The 16903-nt window shown below is 40.5% G+C and overlaps 1 protein-coding gene across 2 annotated transcripts in view; it reads right to left on the bottom strand.

Annotated features, from left to right (window-relative positions):
- Positions 1-10467: 10467 nt before the first annotated feature.
- Positions 10468-16903, bottom strand: part of sdc2 (syndecan 2) — a 48507-nt gene continuing 42071 nt past the window's right edge. Inside the window, exons 4-5 of one of the 2 annotated variants that reach the window (XM_030740845.1) lie at positions 16523-16655; positions 10468-12937 (exon numbers count right to left, since the gene is read on the bottom strand). In XM_030740845.1, coding sequence (XP_030596705.1) covers positions 12774-12937; positions 16523-16655 — 297 coding nt within the window. In that variant the 3' untranslated portion in view covers positions 10468-12773. The remainder of the gene's footprint in view (positions 12938-16522; positions 16656-16903) is intronic. The other variant, XM_030740846.1, reaches the window with a different exon arrangement.

Here is a 16903-nt window from a genome sequence, read left to right as displayed (position 1 = left end):
AAAATTATCTATTTATTGCATGATATACACTATATCGCCGAAGATATTCACTCACCCATCCAAATAATTGAATTCAGGTGTTCCCATCACTTACATGGCTGCAGGTGTATAAACCAAGACTGCTTCTACAAACATTAGTGAAAGAATGGGTTGCTCTCAGGAGCTCAGTCAGTTCCATCATGATATTGTGATAGGATGCCACCTGCACCAAGTCCAGTCGTGAAATTTCCTCGTTACTGAATATTTAACCGTTAACTGTTAGTGGTATTATGACAACTGGGATTGACAGCAACTCAGCCATGAAGTGCTCGGTGATGTAAAATGACAGAACTGGGTCAGCAGATGCTGAGGTGCATAGTGTGCACAGGTTGCCAACTTTCTGCAGAGTCAGAAACTTCATGTGGCCTTCACATTAGGTCAAGAACACTGTGTAGAGAGCTTCATGGAATAGGTTTCCATAGCCAAGCAGCTGCATCCAAGCCTTATATCACCAAGTGTAATGCAAAGCGTCAGATGCAGTGGTGTAAAGCATGCCGCCACTGGACTCTAGAGCAGTGGAGACAAGTTCTCTTCATGTCTCCATCTGTCAATCCAATGGATGAGTTTGGGTTTGGCAGTTGCCAATGGAACGATACTTGTCTGACTGCATTGTGCCAAGTGTAAAGTTTGGTGGAGGGAGGGATTATGGTGTGGGGCTGTTTTTCAAAAGTTGGGCTCTGCCCCTCCCAGTGAAAGGAACTCTTAATGCTTCAGCATACCAAGACATTTTGGACAATTTGATGCTCCCAACTTTGTGGGAACAGTTTGGGGATGGCCCCTTCCTGTTCCAACATGACTGCACACCAGTGCACAAAGCAGCTCCATAAAGACATGGATGAGGGCGTTTGGTGTGGAAGAACTTGACTGGCCTGCACAGAGTCCTGACCTCAACCTGACAGAACACCTTGGGGATGAATTAGAGCAGAGACTGCGAGCCAGGCCTTTTCGTCCAACTGACCTCAAAAATGTGCATCTGGAAGAATGGTCAGAAATTCCCATAAACACTCGTAAACCTTATGGAAAGCCTTCCCAGAGGAGTTGAAGCTGTTATAGCTGGAAAGGGTGGGCCGACATTGTATTAAACCCTATGAATTAAACTACTATGAATGTGATTAAGAAAATCAGTTTGCCCAAGCAGGAGCAAGCCAAACAGTCCTGTAGCATGGTGTTGTGCCCAAGCTTAGGTGAAACACCAGGCTGGGGCATAGCTTAACCTTACTTCCCTGCTCCCCACTCCCAAAAAAGGACAAAAGAGAAAATGAAATATGTATCACTACAAAAAAAAGAGTGTGCAGTAATTTTGTGAAAAAGGAAAAGCCTTCCCATCCCTACATTTGCCCAGACTTTTTTTTTAAAGAACACATTTATAGTATTTGCAATATTTAAAAAATTACTAATCCAGCTATCTCAGATTAAAAAAATATAGTTCACACAGCACCACTCTCAACAACACAGCTCTACTCTCTGTTACACAGTTTGACCGTTTCTGAGCAAATAACAGAAAGAAACAGCCCGTTCTCATTCCTCAGGCATCAAAGACTTCCATTGTGTTAAAGCCACTGGAGTCTCAGCGACATGCACAAGATTTCTTTGGTGTCAGCTCATGACGCACAAGGTTATAACAATAGTGAAATGGGTCTCACTCCAATTTAAATGCACTAGCTGTAAGCATCATTTTGTAATGTACAGAGCACAGTTTAACCCAAACCACAATCTTTTTCAAAACTTAACCAGGTAGGTTTTTGCTACATAAACGTAACCAGCAGGTGAAAGCAAAAGAAAAACAAAGCTCGGGAACTCGATACAACCCATTAGCCGAGAAACTTGCGAGTTATACCACTCCCACTGCAGCCCTTCATCCTAATGCAGACTAATGCTTTCAAATAGGACTGTCATCTGCTAGCATCCAATATTGGTGTGAAAGCACAAAACAAATAGACACCTTGCGTGGATTTCTGTGCCATCAGTGGTCTCTGACCAAAGGGGACTGTAATAAAGAGTAATCACTGACACTGCTGTCATCCTCAGTCATACTTTATCTCCAGTACCTCCTAAACATCAACATGTCAGCTTTGTCACTGTGAACATGCTTAACACTTAGCTCACAGAACCACCATCCCTACATGCAGCCTCACAAAGCTGCTTTCATGGCTGCAGACTTTTGGTTTTGTTCGGTTTCATTTCCAGCGTGAGAGTTAATGTTCTCATTTTCCCAGTTTGTTCTGCAGGTTGGTGGTAAACGGGACAAGAGCTGAGTGTTTGTTGAGAGCTTCCCAGATTTCAATAGCGCAGCCTCTATAAGTCTAATTCATAGTGGAAAAACTGGGACAGCTGCAGCTTTTGGAGACGAATGTTTAGATCTTGTTGGCTCCCAGTTGTTGAAAATGATCCGCCTGCTTTGTTCGAGTAAGGGAGCAGAGAATAGTTTTTTCAGGGAGCGGTCATCCCTCAGAGTGAAACATAGTACAAGATGTTTTGTGTGCTCACAAAAAGCTTAAAGCTTAACATGATAAATGAGTCCTAATAATCTCATTTCTTTTTATCACAAAGCCGACTCCATGCATTGAGCCATCGGAACACGAGGTCATTACAATAAATCGGCGCAATCAAGAAATTTAATTGAGCGTGACATAAGTTCAATCTGGGTGAACTCTTGGGTTTATGGAAGAAGCTCAAAAAATGTAGGAAAAATCTATTATTTATCTGTTCCTATGTGCAAATAACATTTAAAAACAGCCCATAAAGTATTCAGTCTCTCATAAATAACAGTAACAGCCATGTTTAAAAAATAAATGCTCCACTTTGGATTCATGTGTTGGTCATTACATTTTTCCTCCATGCCATGTACGTTGCTCTTTATGCAGCAATAATGGGTTAATGGCTAAATGTCTGAACCCGACTCAACAACCAGCTTACAAAGGCAGCCGAGTACTGGACTCCACTCTAACAATGCACCAGCTCTGTTTATGCTTTCAACCAAGGAATTAAAATAGTTCAAATTCCCCACTGGATCATTCAAACTAAGCAAAATTGTTACATAATTAGTTTGTGCTCCCCTGGCTGATGTAAAAAAACAAAAAAGAAAACAAGCATCATTAAGCTTTAAAACCTCAAGATCTAAATTACCTCTTTTTTTTTAATACATGATTCAGAGCTGTAAAAAGCAGAGCAACAATAAAGGAGATGGAGATTAAGCCACACGTTCAACACATTGCAGCAGCTTTTTCACAACAGTTAGACATGATTTACCTCCTAAGCATCTCTGAGCACTAAAACCTTTGATCCTGAGAAGTACTGAGCTGAGCTCACCTCCCTCACAGGGGGTGAATTACACAGGCTCTGAGAGTGCTTTGCTTTTAGGAAAAGGCATACCGCTCGTGCCCCTTTGGACCAGTCAAACTTTAAATCCGGTGAAGTGTATTTACCAGAAGAACACTTAGTCTGACTTAGACAGGACAGAGATGAGGATCTTCACTGCCAAGTTTCCTTGTGGCAGCGATGACCAAATATAGTGGCTATATGACAGACTAACATTAAGCTTTCCTTTATTCCGATGGTGATTTATTTCTTCCTCTCTCAGTCCAGCCAATCTACTCCCGTCACATGTGGTTTCCTTTTTTGTAAAGGCTCTGCAGAGGACCTTGTGTGCTGCTTTAAATCTGCAGTTTTGTAATGCAGCAGTTAGATATTTCTACTTTCTACTACGACTTTCTACTAGTTTGGTGATGCTGAGCTATACAGTAGCATTCCTGAGGCCTTTCTGTGTGGAGTTTGCATGTTCTCCCTGTGTCTGCGTGGGTTCTATCCTGGTTCTCTGGCTTCCTCCTACAGTCCGGTGACATGTGGTGTTAATTGGTGAGTCTAAATTGGCAGTAGGTGTGAATGTGAGTGTGAATGGTCGTCTGACTCAATGTGTTGGGCTTTTTTCTTTTGGTTCTCAGCTTTAATGTTAGGCTACATTTCCATAAAGGTTTGAGTATTTGCTTTGTTTGAAGCTGTAAAGCACCATGTCGCTGAGGCTGCAGCTGCTTTGGCTGAGACTGTTGAGACTGAGGCCTGTGGCAACAACAGCTCTGACCAATCCCAGACAAGAATATAGACATTTCTAGAGCTCAAACCAAGACTTCAGCTTCAATAATACTATAATTAGCACAGTTTAATTTGCAGGACCCGGGCTTGAATTGGTGCACTGTCCCGATGAAGTGCAGTGTTTTGTCTGCTTGCTATGCTGCTGTACTCTGTGTTTGGGTCAGTGAGATGCTTTGTGTGGATCCTGGTCGGGCCCGGGCTTAGTATTCAGCCATAAGCTCTTATGAGGCCTGACAGCCTGTTTACCTTGGACGCCAGTTCCTTGACGTTTCTGCATGGTTTGGCACTGACTACCAGTTGATGGCCAGCAGCTTTATTGAATTAGCTCTGCAGCTATAAAGGAAGAAAAGAAAAAAGAGATGAGAAAGAAAAAAGGAAAGAAGCAAGGAGTGGAGGAGGAATGAATGAAGGGAGGAAATGGGAAGAAGGACAGAAGGGAGGTGAAGAAGAAACAAAAGGGGAGAAGAAAGGACAGAAAAAAGTGGTAAGGAAGGAAGAATGCAAGGAGGGAAAGAAAATGAGCGAAAGAGTGACACACAGAAGGTTATACCACTCTGCTGGACTCATTGTGTTCTTCCTGACATAAACACACTGTGACCTTTTATATTAACCTAAGTCACACACAAACAGTGCATAAATCCTGGTTGCACTTTGACACAAACTTGAGACTAACAAGGCAAACACTTGCAACATATCTTCACAAAGAGTAACGGATTGAGAAATGTTTGTTACTGCATCAGCCTCAATATAAATGGCTTCTCCCATTGGCTCTGTGCTCCACCACCCCCCTAAATGGCTCCTATCCTGGTGAAATATCTTGTACAATCTCCCTCTGGGCAAATATCACATACTTTATTAGAACATACTGACCTGATTCCATAGAAGAGAGCATAAAGATGAGCATTCACTTGAAACAACATAAGAGAGCCAAAAGTAGCTTTATACTGTACCCAGTGAGCTACCTCCCCCCAGGTTAGAAGAGGGGAGATGCATGCAGCTGCTTTAATACAATAACGCACACATATGCAGACAGGCTCAATTTTGGAATATATATATATATATATTTATATATATGCACGCTTGTTCAGTTCAGACAACATCATAAGACCCATGCAGGGGTTCTTTGCATATGTACACTCAGCAGCCACTTTGTTAGGTACACCTGTTCAGCTGCTTGTTAACGCACTGCATTTAGGCGTATAGACATGGTCAAGCTGATAGGAAAGCAATAGTAACTCAATAAACCACTGGTTACAACCATGACATGCAGAAGAGCATCTCTGAGTGCACAACACATCAAATCTAAAGCAGCAGACGACCACACTGGTGCCACTCCTGTCAGCTAAAACAGGAAACAACCGAGGCTACAATTCACACAGGCAATAAAAAACTGGGAAAACATTTCCTGATCTGATGAGTTCATACTTCTGCTGCAACATTCAGATGGTGGGGCCAGAATTTGGTGTAAACAACATGAACGCATCCTGCTTTTTATCAGTGATTCAGGCTGGTGGTGGTGGTGGGGACGGAGATCCCCATTATGGATATGCAGTCAGTAAATCTGCAGCAGCTGTGCGATGCTGTCATGTTAGTATGGAGTGAAATCTCTAAGAACTAAGACAGCTCTGAAGGCAAAAGGTGGTCCAGTCAATATCTGTGATGATGCAGCCTGTAAAATTACAAGTCAGTGTTGATTGAATATAGAGGAAGAGAGCCAATAATCTTCAGCCAGTGTCTGACATTTCTTTTTATTTCATGGTTATAAAAACTACATATCTTAATTGGTCAATATTTATTAAAACAGAAGAATAAAAAAAATACTATATTGCTATTTTATATTTTATATGCTGGGTGATAATTTGGCAGGTGCAGTTAGTTTCACAAGCCTTGTAGTCACAGTGAGATTTCCAAAATAAAAGATCCTTTAAATCATATTGTTTTGGTAATTTCATATAAACAAATGAGACAGCTGTTTGCCCATTTATAGTTTTTACTGTATGATAAAAATTGGCTAAAAATTTAGATAAATTTTTTTAACAGACATTTTTTGCTCCCCAAGCTAACTCCCATTCCCCACCTTTTTCTGCTGTGCCAGCCTAAGGTTTATATGCCCCAGGTAGCTAGCTGTGACTTAAAAATTAGTGTGTGGACATTAAATATTTACATTATCTTAATTTGATTTGGAATAAATTAAACACTTCCTGTCTCTCCCTTAATTATCAGGATCACTACATGTATTTCTTTCATAAATAAGAGATGAATAATGGTGTATTTTTAATGATCTTTAGAGGGAAGAAACTTTACATGAACCACACGAGGGTACCTTGTGTGTTTTTCTCTCCAAACTCAGTTTAAATAAACCAGTTAATGAAAGTAAACCCCCACCTCCCCAGACAGTTTTGTCAGAGGATGATTCAGTCCTATCCCCACCCCCCAAATTCCACTCACAGAACCACTCAAGATGTGCAATCCTGTGGCGATTAATCCCCTCTGTTACTCTAATCTCCCTCTGTAACAGGGTGAGATTAGGGAACCAAAATGATATGGTGCAGCTCATAACCACATAAAGATTACTCATCTACACTCTGGTAATCCCCTTCGACTTTAAGTAATGTTAAGAGAGCAAATGTGCTATAGAGTGTTAAAGTCAGACTTACATTTTAAATGTGCAGTGCTCTATTTAGAAATGCACAGGAATTCTTTCTTTTCCTGAGGGCAGCTTTGCTGTGGGGTATCTTGTGCTTCAGAGTAAGCAGAGAAAGAAAAGCTTACCTTTGAATAATTAGCCAAATGAGCACTTTGTTGGAGACATTTTTTAAGGCGGTCAATGAGCCGTAAAGCAAGGCGTCGGCTCTCAACTTTTCAGACAAAACATTCAGTAACGGATCCCAGGAGAAGTCTTTGTTCAGAGGTATTTATGAAAAATAGAAAACATGTAAACTAAAAGCCACAAACGTTTCGTAATTACAAGGGAACGGAATGACAGATATGCCAGCAAGTTAAACTTTAATTTCTCCGTATTTCAAAGGAATTATTCAGCATCCTGGGAAGTCGAGTTAAATGAGAAGATTGCTAGCCCTCTTATATCTATAATGTCGAGTAACTGAGCCAGGCTGCAATTAGGCAGCATAGACTGACAAAAAAATAAACACCTAAAGCCTAACATGTTTTTGATGTTTGTCCAACTGGTACACAAACAGAAGAATGTTATTAAACCTGAAGCAAGGCATTTGTCTTCTGAATCCTTTGCCAGTAGGTCCCAAGAGAAACTTTTGCTCAAAGATGTTTAGAAAAAAAAAAAGGGAAAATATGAGCTGGGATAACAAAAAGGCCTCTGAAATGGAAAGGTTTGATTGATACAGTTGACAGTACAACACACTGTGCTTCCTTTGTTTTGGGTTCATGTGTATGAGTCAGCCCACCACACCAGCTGACCCCTTCACAAACCTCCTCTCAATCAGGGTCAGGCACCGCTCCGCTTTGGTGACCTGCTATCAGGGACTGTTATCAGGCATGAACATGAGTTCTGTGATGCTGATGCTTACAGGTCATCGGCTGGAATCTATCCCAGCTATCACAGGGCAAAAGACAGGTTACCCCCACCCCCCCGGACAGGTCACCGGTCCAATGCTTGGCTCACACAGTGACAGACAACTACCCACACGCTCTCAGAGCCACACTTGTAGTCAGTTTAGAATCAGCACTTAAGCAAACAAGGAAGCAACTTTGGCAGGAACAGGATTAGGTCATAACTCCCTCGACTTCAGGGCTTTAAAACATTTGCTCACAAACCAGCAGGTCACGTGGCTACATCCACTTTTCCTAAAGTTGGGAGGTTGTGCGTCCAACACTGGGTTTGTGTGCACTGAGATCAGAAAATGTTGAATATTGTTAACAATTTGTACCAACATTTTCACTATTAGGAACTTATTGTTCTGATTACTCCAACTTGATATGGTTGCACTATTCAGCGTAGCACTGGAGCCCGTGAGACAACTGGCCGTGTTTAGATGCACCGATCAGCTGGCCAGGGACCGGTGCTGTGCCAAAAAGTGAACATCTGCCAAAAAGTGATTTCTATTGTTTCTGTGGGTTTTTTTTGTGTAATTTCTTTGTTTGTATTGTTAAATAGACTGTAGTCAGGAGGATTTATGAAGGGTTTATATATAAAATGAAGAAATGACCTGTTTTGCAAGTATCTTTATGACTGTGTTATTATGTCTACATTATAATCAATCCAGTACTTTCTGGCCACTAAAAATATCTTTATAGAACTGAAATGTTACATGTGTTGCAGTTTCTGCTGCCCTTTTGGTCAGATCTCTCTGAGACAAAAAAGACACTTTAATGGCAATGACAGTTTTTACCCTGATAAATAAAAAAAATATATCAAAGTAATTTTGCCAAAAGGTGATTGCAGCTTCTACCTTGTGACAGGAGTGTTGTTGATATCATTCATGAGATATGTTTGACATAACTGTAATAAACTGAACAGTAAACTATAGGGGGACCACCACAAAAATGTTTGTAATTACAAATCTAATACAACACTTAAATTACCCTCACCCAGCAAAACATGGGCAAATATAAGGAAGTAAACAACATGGCTAAAGGTAAAGCTATCTGGAGCTCAGAGCCAGCAGCCTCGGTATGAGCGATGAGAAGATCAAAAACGTTACGAGCAAAATTATGGAAACAAGTGAAAAAATGAAAAGGCTTAATATCCTGTGTTTTGGTGACGTTATAACATAATGGAATATTATGTAAGTACCTGCTCAAAAAAAAAAAAAAAAAAAATTAAAGGAACACTTTTCATCAGAGTACAGCATCAGGTCAGTTAACCTTTTGTGATGGTCAGGTCAGGTCAGGTAAGTAGCAGAAGGGGTTGTTAATCAGTTTCAGCTGCTTTGGTGTTAACGGCATTAACAACAGGTGCACTAAAGGAGTAACAATGAGACAACCCCCAAAACAAGACTGGTTTTACAGGTGGCAGCCACTCACATTTTTCCCCCCCTCATCTTTTCTGATCATTAATTTTGCATCTGGCTAGGGTCAGTGTCACTACTGGTGGCATGAGGCAATACCTGGACCCTACAGACGTTGCACAGGTAGTCCAACTCTTCCAGGATGGCACATCGATACGTGCCATTGCCAGGTTTGCTGTGCCTCCCAGCACAGTCTCAAGAGCATGGAGGAGATTCCAGGAGACATGCAGTTACTCTAGGAGAGCTGGACAAGGCTGGGAAAAGAGGAACATGATGAGCACTGTCAGAACTCTACAAAATGACCTGCAGCAGGCCGCTGATGTGAATGGCTCTGAGCAAACAATTGGAAACAGACTTCATGAGGGTGGCCTGAGGCCCCACACTCACCTGACCTAAAGCCTATAGAACATCTCTGGGATGTTATGTTTTGCTCCATGTGATGCCACCAGGTTGCACCTCAGACTGTCCAGGAGCTCTGTGATGCATTGGTCCAAATCTGGAAGGAGAACCCCCCCCAGGACACCATCCGTCAGCTCATTAGGAGCATGCCCTGATGTCAGGCATGCATACAAGCACATGGGGGCCATACAAACTACTAAGTACCATTTTGAGTTGCTTCAATTAAATTTCAACAAAATGGACAAGCCTGACTCATCATTTTTTTGCTTTAATTTTCAGGGTGTCTTTGAATTCTCCTCTCACATTAACATCAGCCCAAAAGCCAGGAGCTTCATGGCATTGGGTTTCCATGGCTGAGTAGCTGCTGTTGGTGTAATGTTCAGGTGGCCCAGTACTTTTGTCTGTCCATTCTCTTCTGCTTATCCTCTTCAGGGTCTCGAGGGGGCTGGAGCCTATCCCAGCTGACATAGGGTGAGAGGCAGGGTGCACCCTGTACAGGTCACAGGGCTAACACAGAGATATAGACAACATCCACACTCACATTCACACCTATGGGCAATTTAGAATCACCAGTTAATCTAACACCAGTAACTGCATGTCTTTGTACTGTGGGAGGAAACCAGAGTACCTGGAGAAAACCCACGCAGACATGGGGAGAACATGCATTTGTTTAAAAATGTGATCAAAAAAGGTGATCACAATTTCACAGAGGCCATGATGACACCTTAAAAATTGTCTCACAGGATATCAAATCTACACTTATTTAAGACAGAAAAAAGAAAACACACAAAAAAAATCCCCATTAAACTGCCATATTTGAAAAGCTGAGTAAATTGCCTGAATCCAAAGAAAATCAGCGAGTAAAAGCAAAACACCTAATTGTGAAATTTCTACTTCTGACCAAGAGATCACAGAGGGGAAGAAGAGATTTTTAAAAGGACGACAGCACGAGCAGTTGGATATTAGGCCACAATGTTTATTCAGTAGTGTTGTTTCAACTTATAGGTACAATACTGTCAGCTTTTGTAAGACTAAAAAAAAAAAAGTTACCATTACAGTCATCCATGCTCACAGAATGCCAGTCAAGTTGCTTACACTCCTCCTCTGTGTACACACCCGACACATGCTCCCCTTGAGCAAGTACATTTCCAAATGGTAGGCACTTTGAAGGTTTAAAACATTTGTGAATATACATTTATATATATATATTTATATTTCTTTTCTTATACTAATAAGTAATTGGACTCAAAGGTCAGGTCTCTAAAAAGAAGGGGGGGAAAAGTAAAAGAGTGAAGGAGAAGAAAAGGGAGGGGAAATGACATGATGTGGCCATAATGGAGGGGAGTGAGTATGAGAAGTAGAGTACTTTGAGTCTTTGGGTTTTTCTGTATAGTTCAGTAATTTAGGTCCTATGACAACAACAAAGGAAGCAGACACCAAAAAGGATCACGGAGACTGAAAGAATGAGAGGAACACAAAGGATGGAGAAGTAGAGGGATGAACAGCTGCATGTGGGTGGTGTTAGAAGTTTAGACGATACTACATCTACTTCACATTACTGTACATCTAAAAAAAAAAGAAAAAAAAAAAGGCAACTTCACAAACCTGCCTGACAAAAAATGTCTCTCAAGAGCAAGTTAATGTAGATGTAACATTAAAAGGAAAGGAAGACAGCAACCTGCTGTCACGTGACCATAACCTTTGTTTTCATTTGATGTAGCTATGTGGCAATCTTTCAGCAGCCATCATTTAAAAGATTTTATTTTTAGGATGCAAAATGGCATCAAAACTAACCCCAACTTTAGGTTTTTAACCTGCTAAACAACCTCCCAGAGAAAGCTCTTTAGAAATGCAAGGACTCACCACTAAAAACAAACAAAATAGCCCTCAATACGGGTGTCTTGTCAAAGACTATTCAGATATATAACACGGTTTTACATTTTCTGTGCAGCTTTATGCATATTTCACTCAGAGAAACTGGATTTCTAAGAGTGCTTCTGCTTTCGTTTGCTGCAAAAGGATGTGCACTGCATGCGAGGATTCAGGCCCAGCCTCGTGTCCAAGAAGTAGCAGGCCTTCACTGAGCAAATCTGTGGGTCTAAAGTACCTATGCTGGGACACAGACAATGACACCAGGCAACCGGGGAGGGAGGAGGACTGACAGCTCAACTGGCTGTGCTCCACTCTGTTTATAAAGACGGTAGGAGCGAGGGAGTTTGGGGGGAAACAGAGAGACAGAGAGGGGACAAAGGTTAAAGTCTGCTAGCAAAATCTGGGTGCAGTCACTAAACTTGAGGGACACATCGAGGAGGAGGGGGCTATGGGACAAAAACACAAGAAGCCATGGAGAGGAAATGCTCCACATACATGCGCACAAAGCTGGACAACAACAAGTGGAAAGCAAAAGCAGTAAATGCACAATGTGGAAAGAGAATGAATTAAATAGACAAGAAGAGAGGTTTGTGGATTTGCTTGAGCCCACACATTTTTTTCTTTTAAAAGATCCTGTGTATTGAAGAAAAAAAAAAAAAATAGGGCTACACTGAGAATATACAAATTAACATGACATGATGACATGCTCACATTTGACCAAAAACGGATATGAGAGCAAATAATAAACATTGTAACCTGAAGGGAGAACATTAACATTGACTGTTAACAGCGTTAATGTGAAGACCAAAGAGCTTCATCAAAACTATAAAGGCATTTTTTTTTTTTAAAACGTCAGAGAAACGATAAATTAATGTAATACACCTTTTAGAGATCAACATCAGACATGCTAGGACAAAACAAACAAACAAACAAACAAAAAAAAAGAAAGTAGGTTCGATACAGAATAATTATATTCAATTATTTCCACTTAACTTTTTTTTTTTTCCTTTACAAAATAACATACTGCTACAGTTAAAAGTAGTCAGCGACTAAAAACGGCTCCAGAACACAGATGCGGTCAGTTGCCTCAACTTTACACATCCTGTTTTTATTTTTTCAGCCTTTTCAAATAATACACAAAATGCTTAAATATACTCAGATGCCTTAAAATGAGAAATGCTTGGTTTTCATTTAAAAAAAAAAAAGAATGAAAGAAAGAAAGAAAAGGTCATAATTACATTACTCTATGCAAAAGCTTTCCTATTTTACCTTTAATCAACTTTAAAACATTTTGTTGTTGTTTCTTGTGTTTGAGCAGGTTTGCTGTTGTTGGACTGCGCTGCTCACAGTCCTTCGTGATTTGCTGATCTGGTGATGGGAGAGCGGGTTTTATGCATAAAACTCCTTGGTTGGGGCCTTCTGATAGGCCGCGCCAGAGGGTTTCCTCTCTCCCAAGTCATAGCTGCCCTCATCCTTCTTCCTCATGCGGTAGACCAGGAGGAGAATGAGGAAGATGGCAAACAGGAAGCCAATAACACCACCTGCAATAACAGCTGAGAGAGAGCGAGACAGAGGAAGAAATGGAGGGAGGATATCAATGCTACTGTGCATGTGGAAAATAAGAGCTTAAATACAGTCTATCCAAATGAATCAGTCATAAGATTATTTGAGTCTTCTATCCTGTGCAATCAGTTGCACAACAGTTTACTTTAGCAGCTGTTGCTGGTACTGTTTTAGCAAGTTTCCGTATGAATGTAATCCAACAGCAAATGCTCAAAATTGATGGTTTTAAATGTGTTGAAATCAGGCTGCAGCCCTCACAGGTGATTGCTCAGACTAATGCGGTTACTTCATGTCAATGGGAAAAACGGCAATTTGTCTCAGGAGACACAGAGTCAGTCAGTCTTAACGCTTAATTTCACCTCTTCCAACGTGTTGCCGAGTTTAAAACGTAGTGTTCTGTTAGGAGGCTATTCGAGCTCCTATCCTTGATTAGTACGCAGAGTCCATCGGCTGTTGGTTCATCAAGGTTTATTTTCCATTCAGTGACTGCCGATTGAGGTTTTAGAGGAAAAAGCTTGTGGCGTTGGCTAGATCATTAAAAGTCAGGCAAATAAATCCAGCAGGGGAGTGCAAACAAAAATAGGCCATTAACACCAAACAGAACAGCAGTGCTTTAACTGACCAACAGCCAGAACGTAACCAACATACACACCCTCACCCTGGCCCAGCAATGGTTCTGATATAATGTTAATGTTGTGACATTTAAAGTGGACGAGCACTTTATTATTAGGTAGGCATTTTTAAGCAAACCATTATTAAATATATCAATGGCCACTACATTAGATGCACCTAATAAAGCGGCCACTGATGCCATTTTATTTCTTATTAGATACTGTATTATACAATTAGGTACGCATGTGGTCACTTTATTAGGTACACCTGTGGCTGCTTTATTGGGTACACCTAATGTTGCCAGCCACTTTTTTTTTCCTAGGTGCCATCTCCCTTAAACTTTTTTAGCCAAACTTTTTACCTCTTTTTAAAAGCAAGCCAAAGTCGAAGAAAAGCAACAATTCCACTGCAATTTCTCCAGAAATTGGATTGTGTAATATTATTACGGTTGCTGTCTCTAAATATCTTTAAGAGCTTAGACATTTCTGCTTCAGGCTTTGTACTAGGTATGGGATGTTTCACTATTAAACTATATCATGTTTTTTGTGACTTTAAATCTAATTTTCTTTTTTTAAGCCTGAAAGTTATTTTTCTACCACCTGATGAGTTCATATTTTCAGCAGCCATCCTGTATTATATATTATGTCCATGCTGATCTGTAAAAAGATGTCTCAAGAGGTATCCACTCAGGACACTGAAATATAGTTTGGAGATACTCGAAGTTAGACTTTCTGTGGAGGGCATATTGTACAGTAAACCAGTGGGCTAACAGCAGACTAGCATCAGGGAATTCGGAATTAAATCCACACACCCTGAAATCCTCCCTTTCAATTATGCCTGCATGAGGTTCTTTATAGCTTCTAAATCTATTTAAGGTCTCTCCTGGTGTTACAATCTGCCCTCGTCTGCACCTTAGGTTTCCACTTGTTGCCTAGCCCTTCTCTCTCATGGGTAAAGACCTGGCTAAACATCCAAGTGCTGAGTTCCAAGAAGCAGTAATGCAATACAGAGAGAATAAAAGAAAATTACATTATGGGCAATTATTTTTTTTTAGAAGTCACAAGGGGGATGAAGAGTAATGATTATAATCTAGAGGAAGAGAAGAAGGTGGAGAAGAGAGATAAAGACTGGGTTTTGGTGGGGGGTTGGGGAGCGGGGGGTGCTATTTTTCAGTTTTTTTTAAGGCCTTATCCAAAGACTGAGTGCAATAATATTTTTTCCTATCACAATCCAAGAGCAATGTGCCAAAGATGGAGTGAGTTGATCAGTAGCAGAGAAATGAAAAGTCTTTGAGGGTGTCCTGATTTGTCCTTGTTGATGTTGTTTCTGCATATTGCCAACACCAGATGGATATCGCAGTAAAGTAGGTGCCAATCAAGGTTTGCTCCAGACATGCAAGGATACAGATACAACATCAGAGAGCACGGTGGTTTTGAGTCAGAAGTTTTTCTTTCCACCATCTTTTATGCATTCAAAGCGAGTAACAGACATCTGAAACGTCCACAATGCTCTGAACTCTGCGAGGTCCCACAGAGGAACGTTTATGAAGCAGTTATTCTGAGGAGTGGTTCAGGCGAGAGACTTCAGGGAAAATATTACCGAGATTTCTGAGATTGTTTACTGAAAATATGCTCACATAATAAAGATTAGATGGAAAGCTCAGTAACTACTCATACACATCAAAGAACATAATGATGTTGATGAAATTTTGAAGGAACAGTTTGACATTTTGGGGAAAGAACTAACTTGTCTCTGATCAAACTTAACAAATTGGCATACCAGAAACACTGATAAAAAATATAAATAAACTTAGCACAAAAAGTGTGTTTGGTCGATTATTTCCTTATTATAACGATGCTTCTTGGCAATAAATCTTATACCATTGGAAAACCTGTTTATTTCCCCTTAAAATGGAGCCACATATATAAGGAAAATGCATTTGCAGAGTTGAATATGTGGGTTGAACCCATGAAAAACTTGCCAAACCCTCTCTGCCAGTGCCAAACAGCTTATTCTGCTATTGACTCTTGTTTGGTGTCGTTTAATTGATTGAAGTCTGAAAAATCAAGACATATTTATTCATTCAGCCTGGCACCACCTTCTCATGCTGCTCACACACTGTTGTGGGATGGCTTCAGTCAGCTCAAAACGTGAGTCGAGAAGCATTGTTACGAAAAAAATTCCTTTCTTTTTGTGCTAAGTTTATTATGCAAGCTTATTATCTCCAAATTTAAGTCTGTTCCTTTAAGAAACACTCATATGCAGACAGTTCATGGCAGTGTTCCAAGTTTATGTGCTATGAACATTCAGAGCTCTTCTTTGGATGTTGGATGCCTTTTGTTCCATTTTCTGTCAAGATGATCCCACACTACTTTAATAATGTTGAGGTTTGGACTCTGTGGAGGCCAATCCATAATGGTGATGGTGTCCCATTGTGTATTTTTGCTATCCAGGTATGCGTTTACTGCATTACCATGTTGAGATATGCCAAGTTTTCAACTAACAACTCTTTGAGAATCACCTTTTTGGTACAAAAATACTATTTTATGCCTGTTAAACTGTCATCTTTGACCATTGTAGTAGATTTAACTAAAGAAATAGGAACAAAATAGGAACAAATTATGTGTTTATGTAACAGGCTGCTAATAACAAAGTGCCTAAAGATACAATTTTAAAATTGGTTCATTGCTAAGTTGTCTTTTACACAACACAGGTTCCTCCCTTGAGTTTCAATGACACATAGGACAGTGTTAAGTGGCTTAACAAATAAAAAATGGTCAAATATAAGGACTAAAATTAAAATGAGTGCAGCCAGTGTCCAAAGAAGAATGTCCACGAGAAAACCTGAAGAACTTTTGCTCAAGACCACTTTAAAAAAAATACCAAAGGTCTGGCTCCTTGGAAGCAAAATATCAAAAGAAATGAGAGGTGGCTCAAAATTTTTGCACACTGCTGTAGCTTACTATGACACATACCTGCCAACACCTCTGTCCTCTGGAAGAGGTTTTCAGTGTGGACCTCAACGGGATCTGGAGGTGAGCCGGGGGCACTCGTCGTGCTAGTCCTCTGCATGCCCTCTGTATCTGGCACTGATGCCTGGGTGAGGAGAACGTGAGGAAAGAGTCAAAAGAGAGTTTAAAAAAAAGGTAAGAAGAAGAAAACAGTTCAGGGCTGCCCAGCTGACTAACTTAAATTCCTCTTATAGTCCTTGTTTGTTTTTAGAGGGTACATAGGTTTTTCTGCCCAAATCCCTCTGAGGCATATTAGAATGTGTTTAATATTTTTGGAACCATTTTGTTTCCTCCTTTGAATTTTTGGTAGATGAGAAGATTGATATAAAGCTC

The sequence above is a fragment of the Archocentrus centrarchus genome, chromosome 11 (genome assembly GCF_007364275.1).
Source record: "Archocentrus centrarchus isolate MPI-CPG fArcCen1 chromosome 11, fArcCen1, whole genome shotgun sequence".
Lineage (NCBI taxonomy): Eukaryota > Metazoa > Chordata > Actinopteri > Cichliformes > Cichlidae > Archocentrus > Archocentrus centrarchus.
Note: the sequence above shows the minus strand (reverse complement) of the source record. Positions and strands in the feature narration are given on the sequence as shown.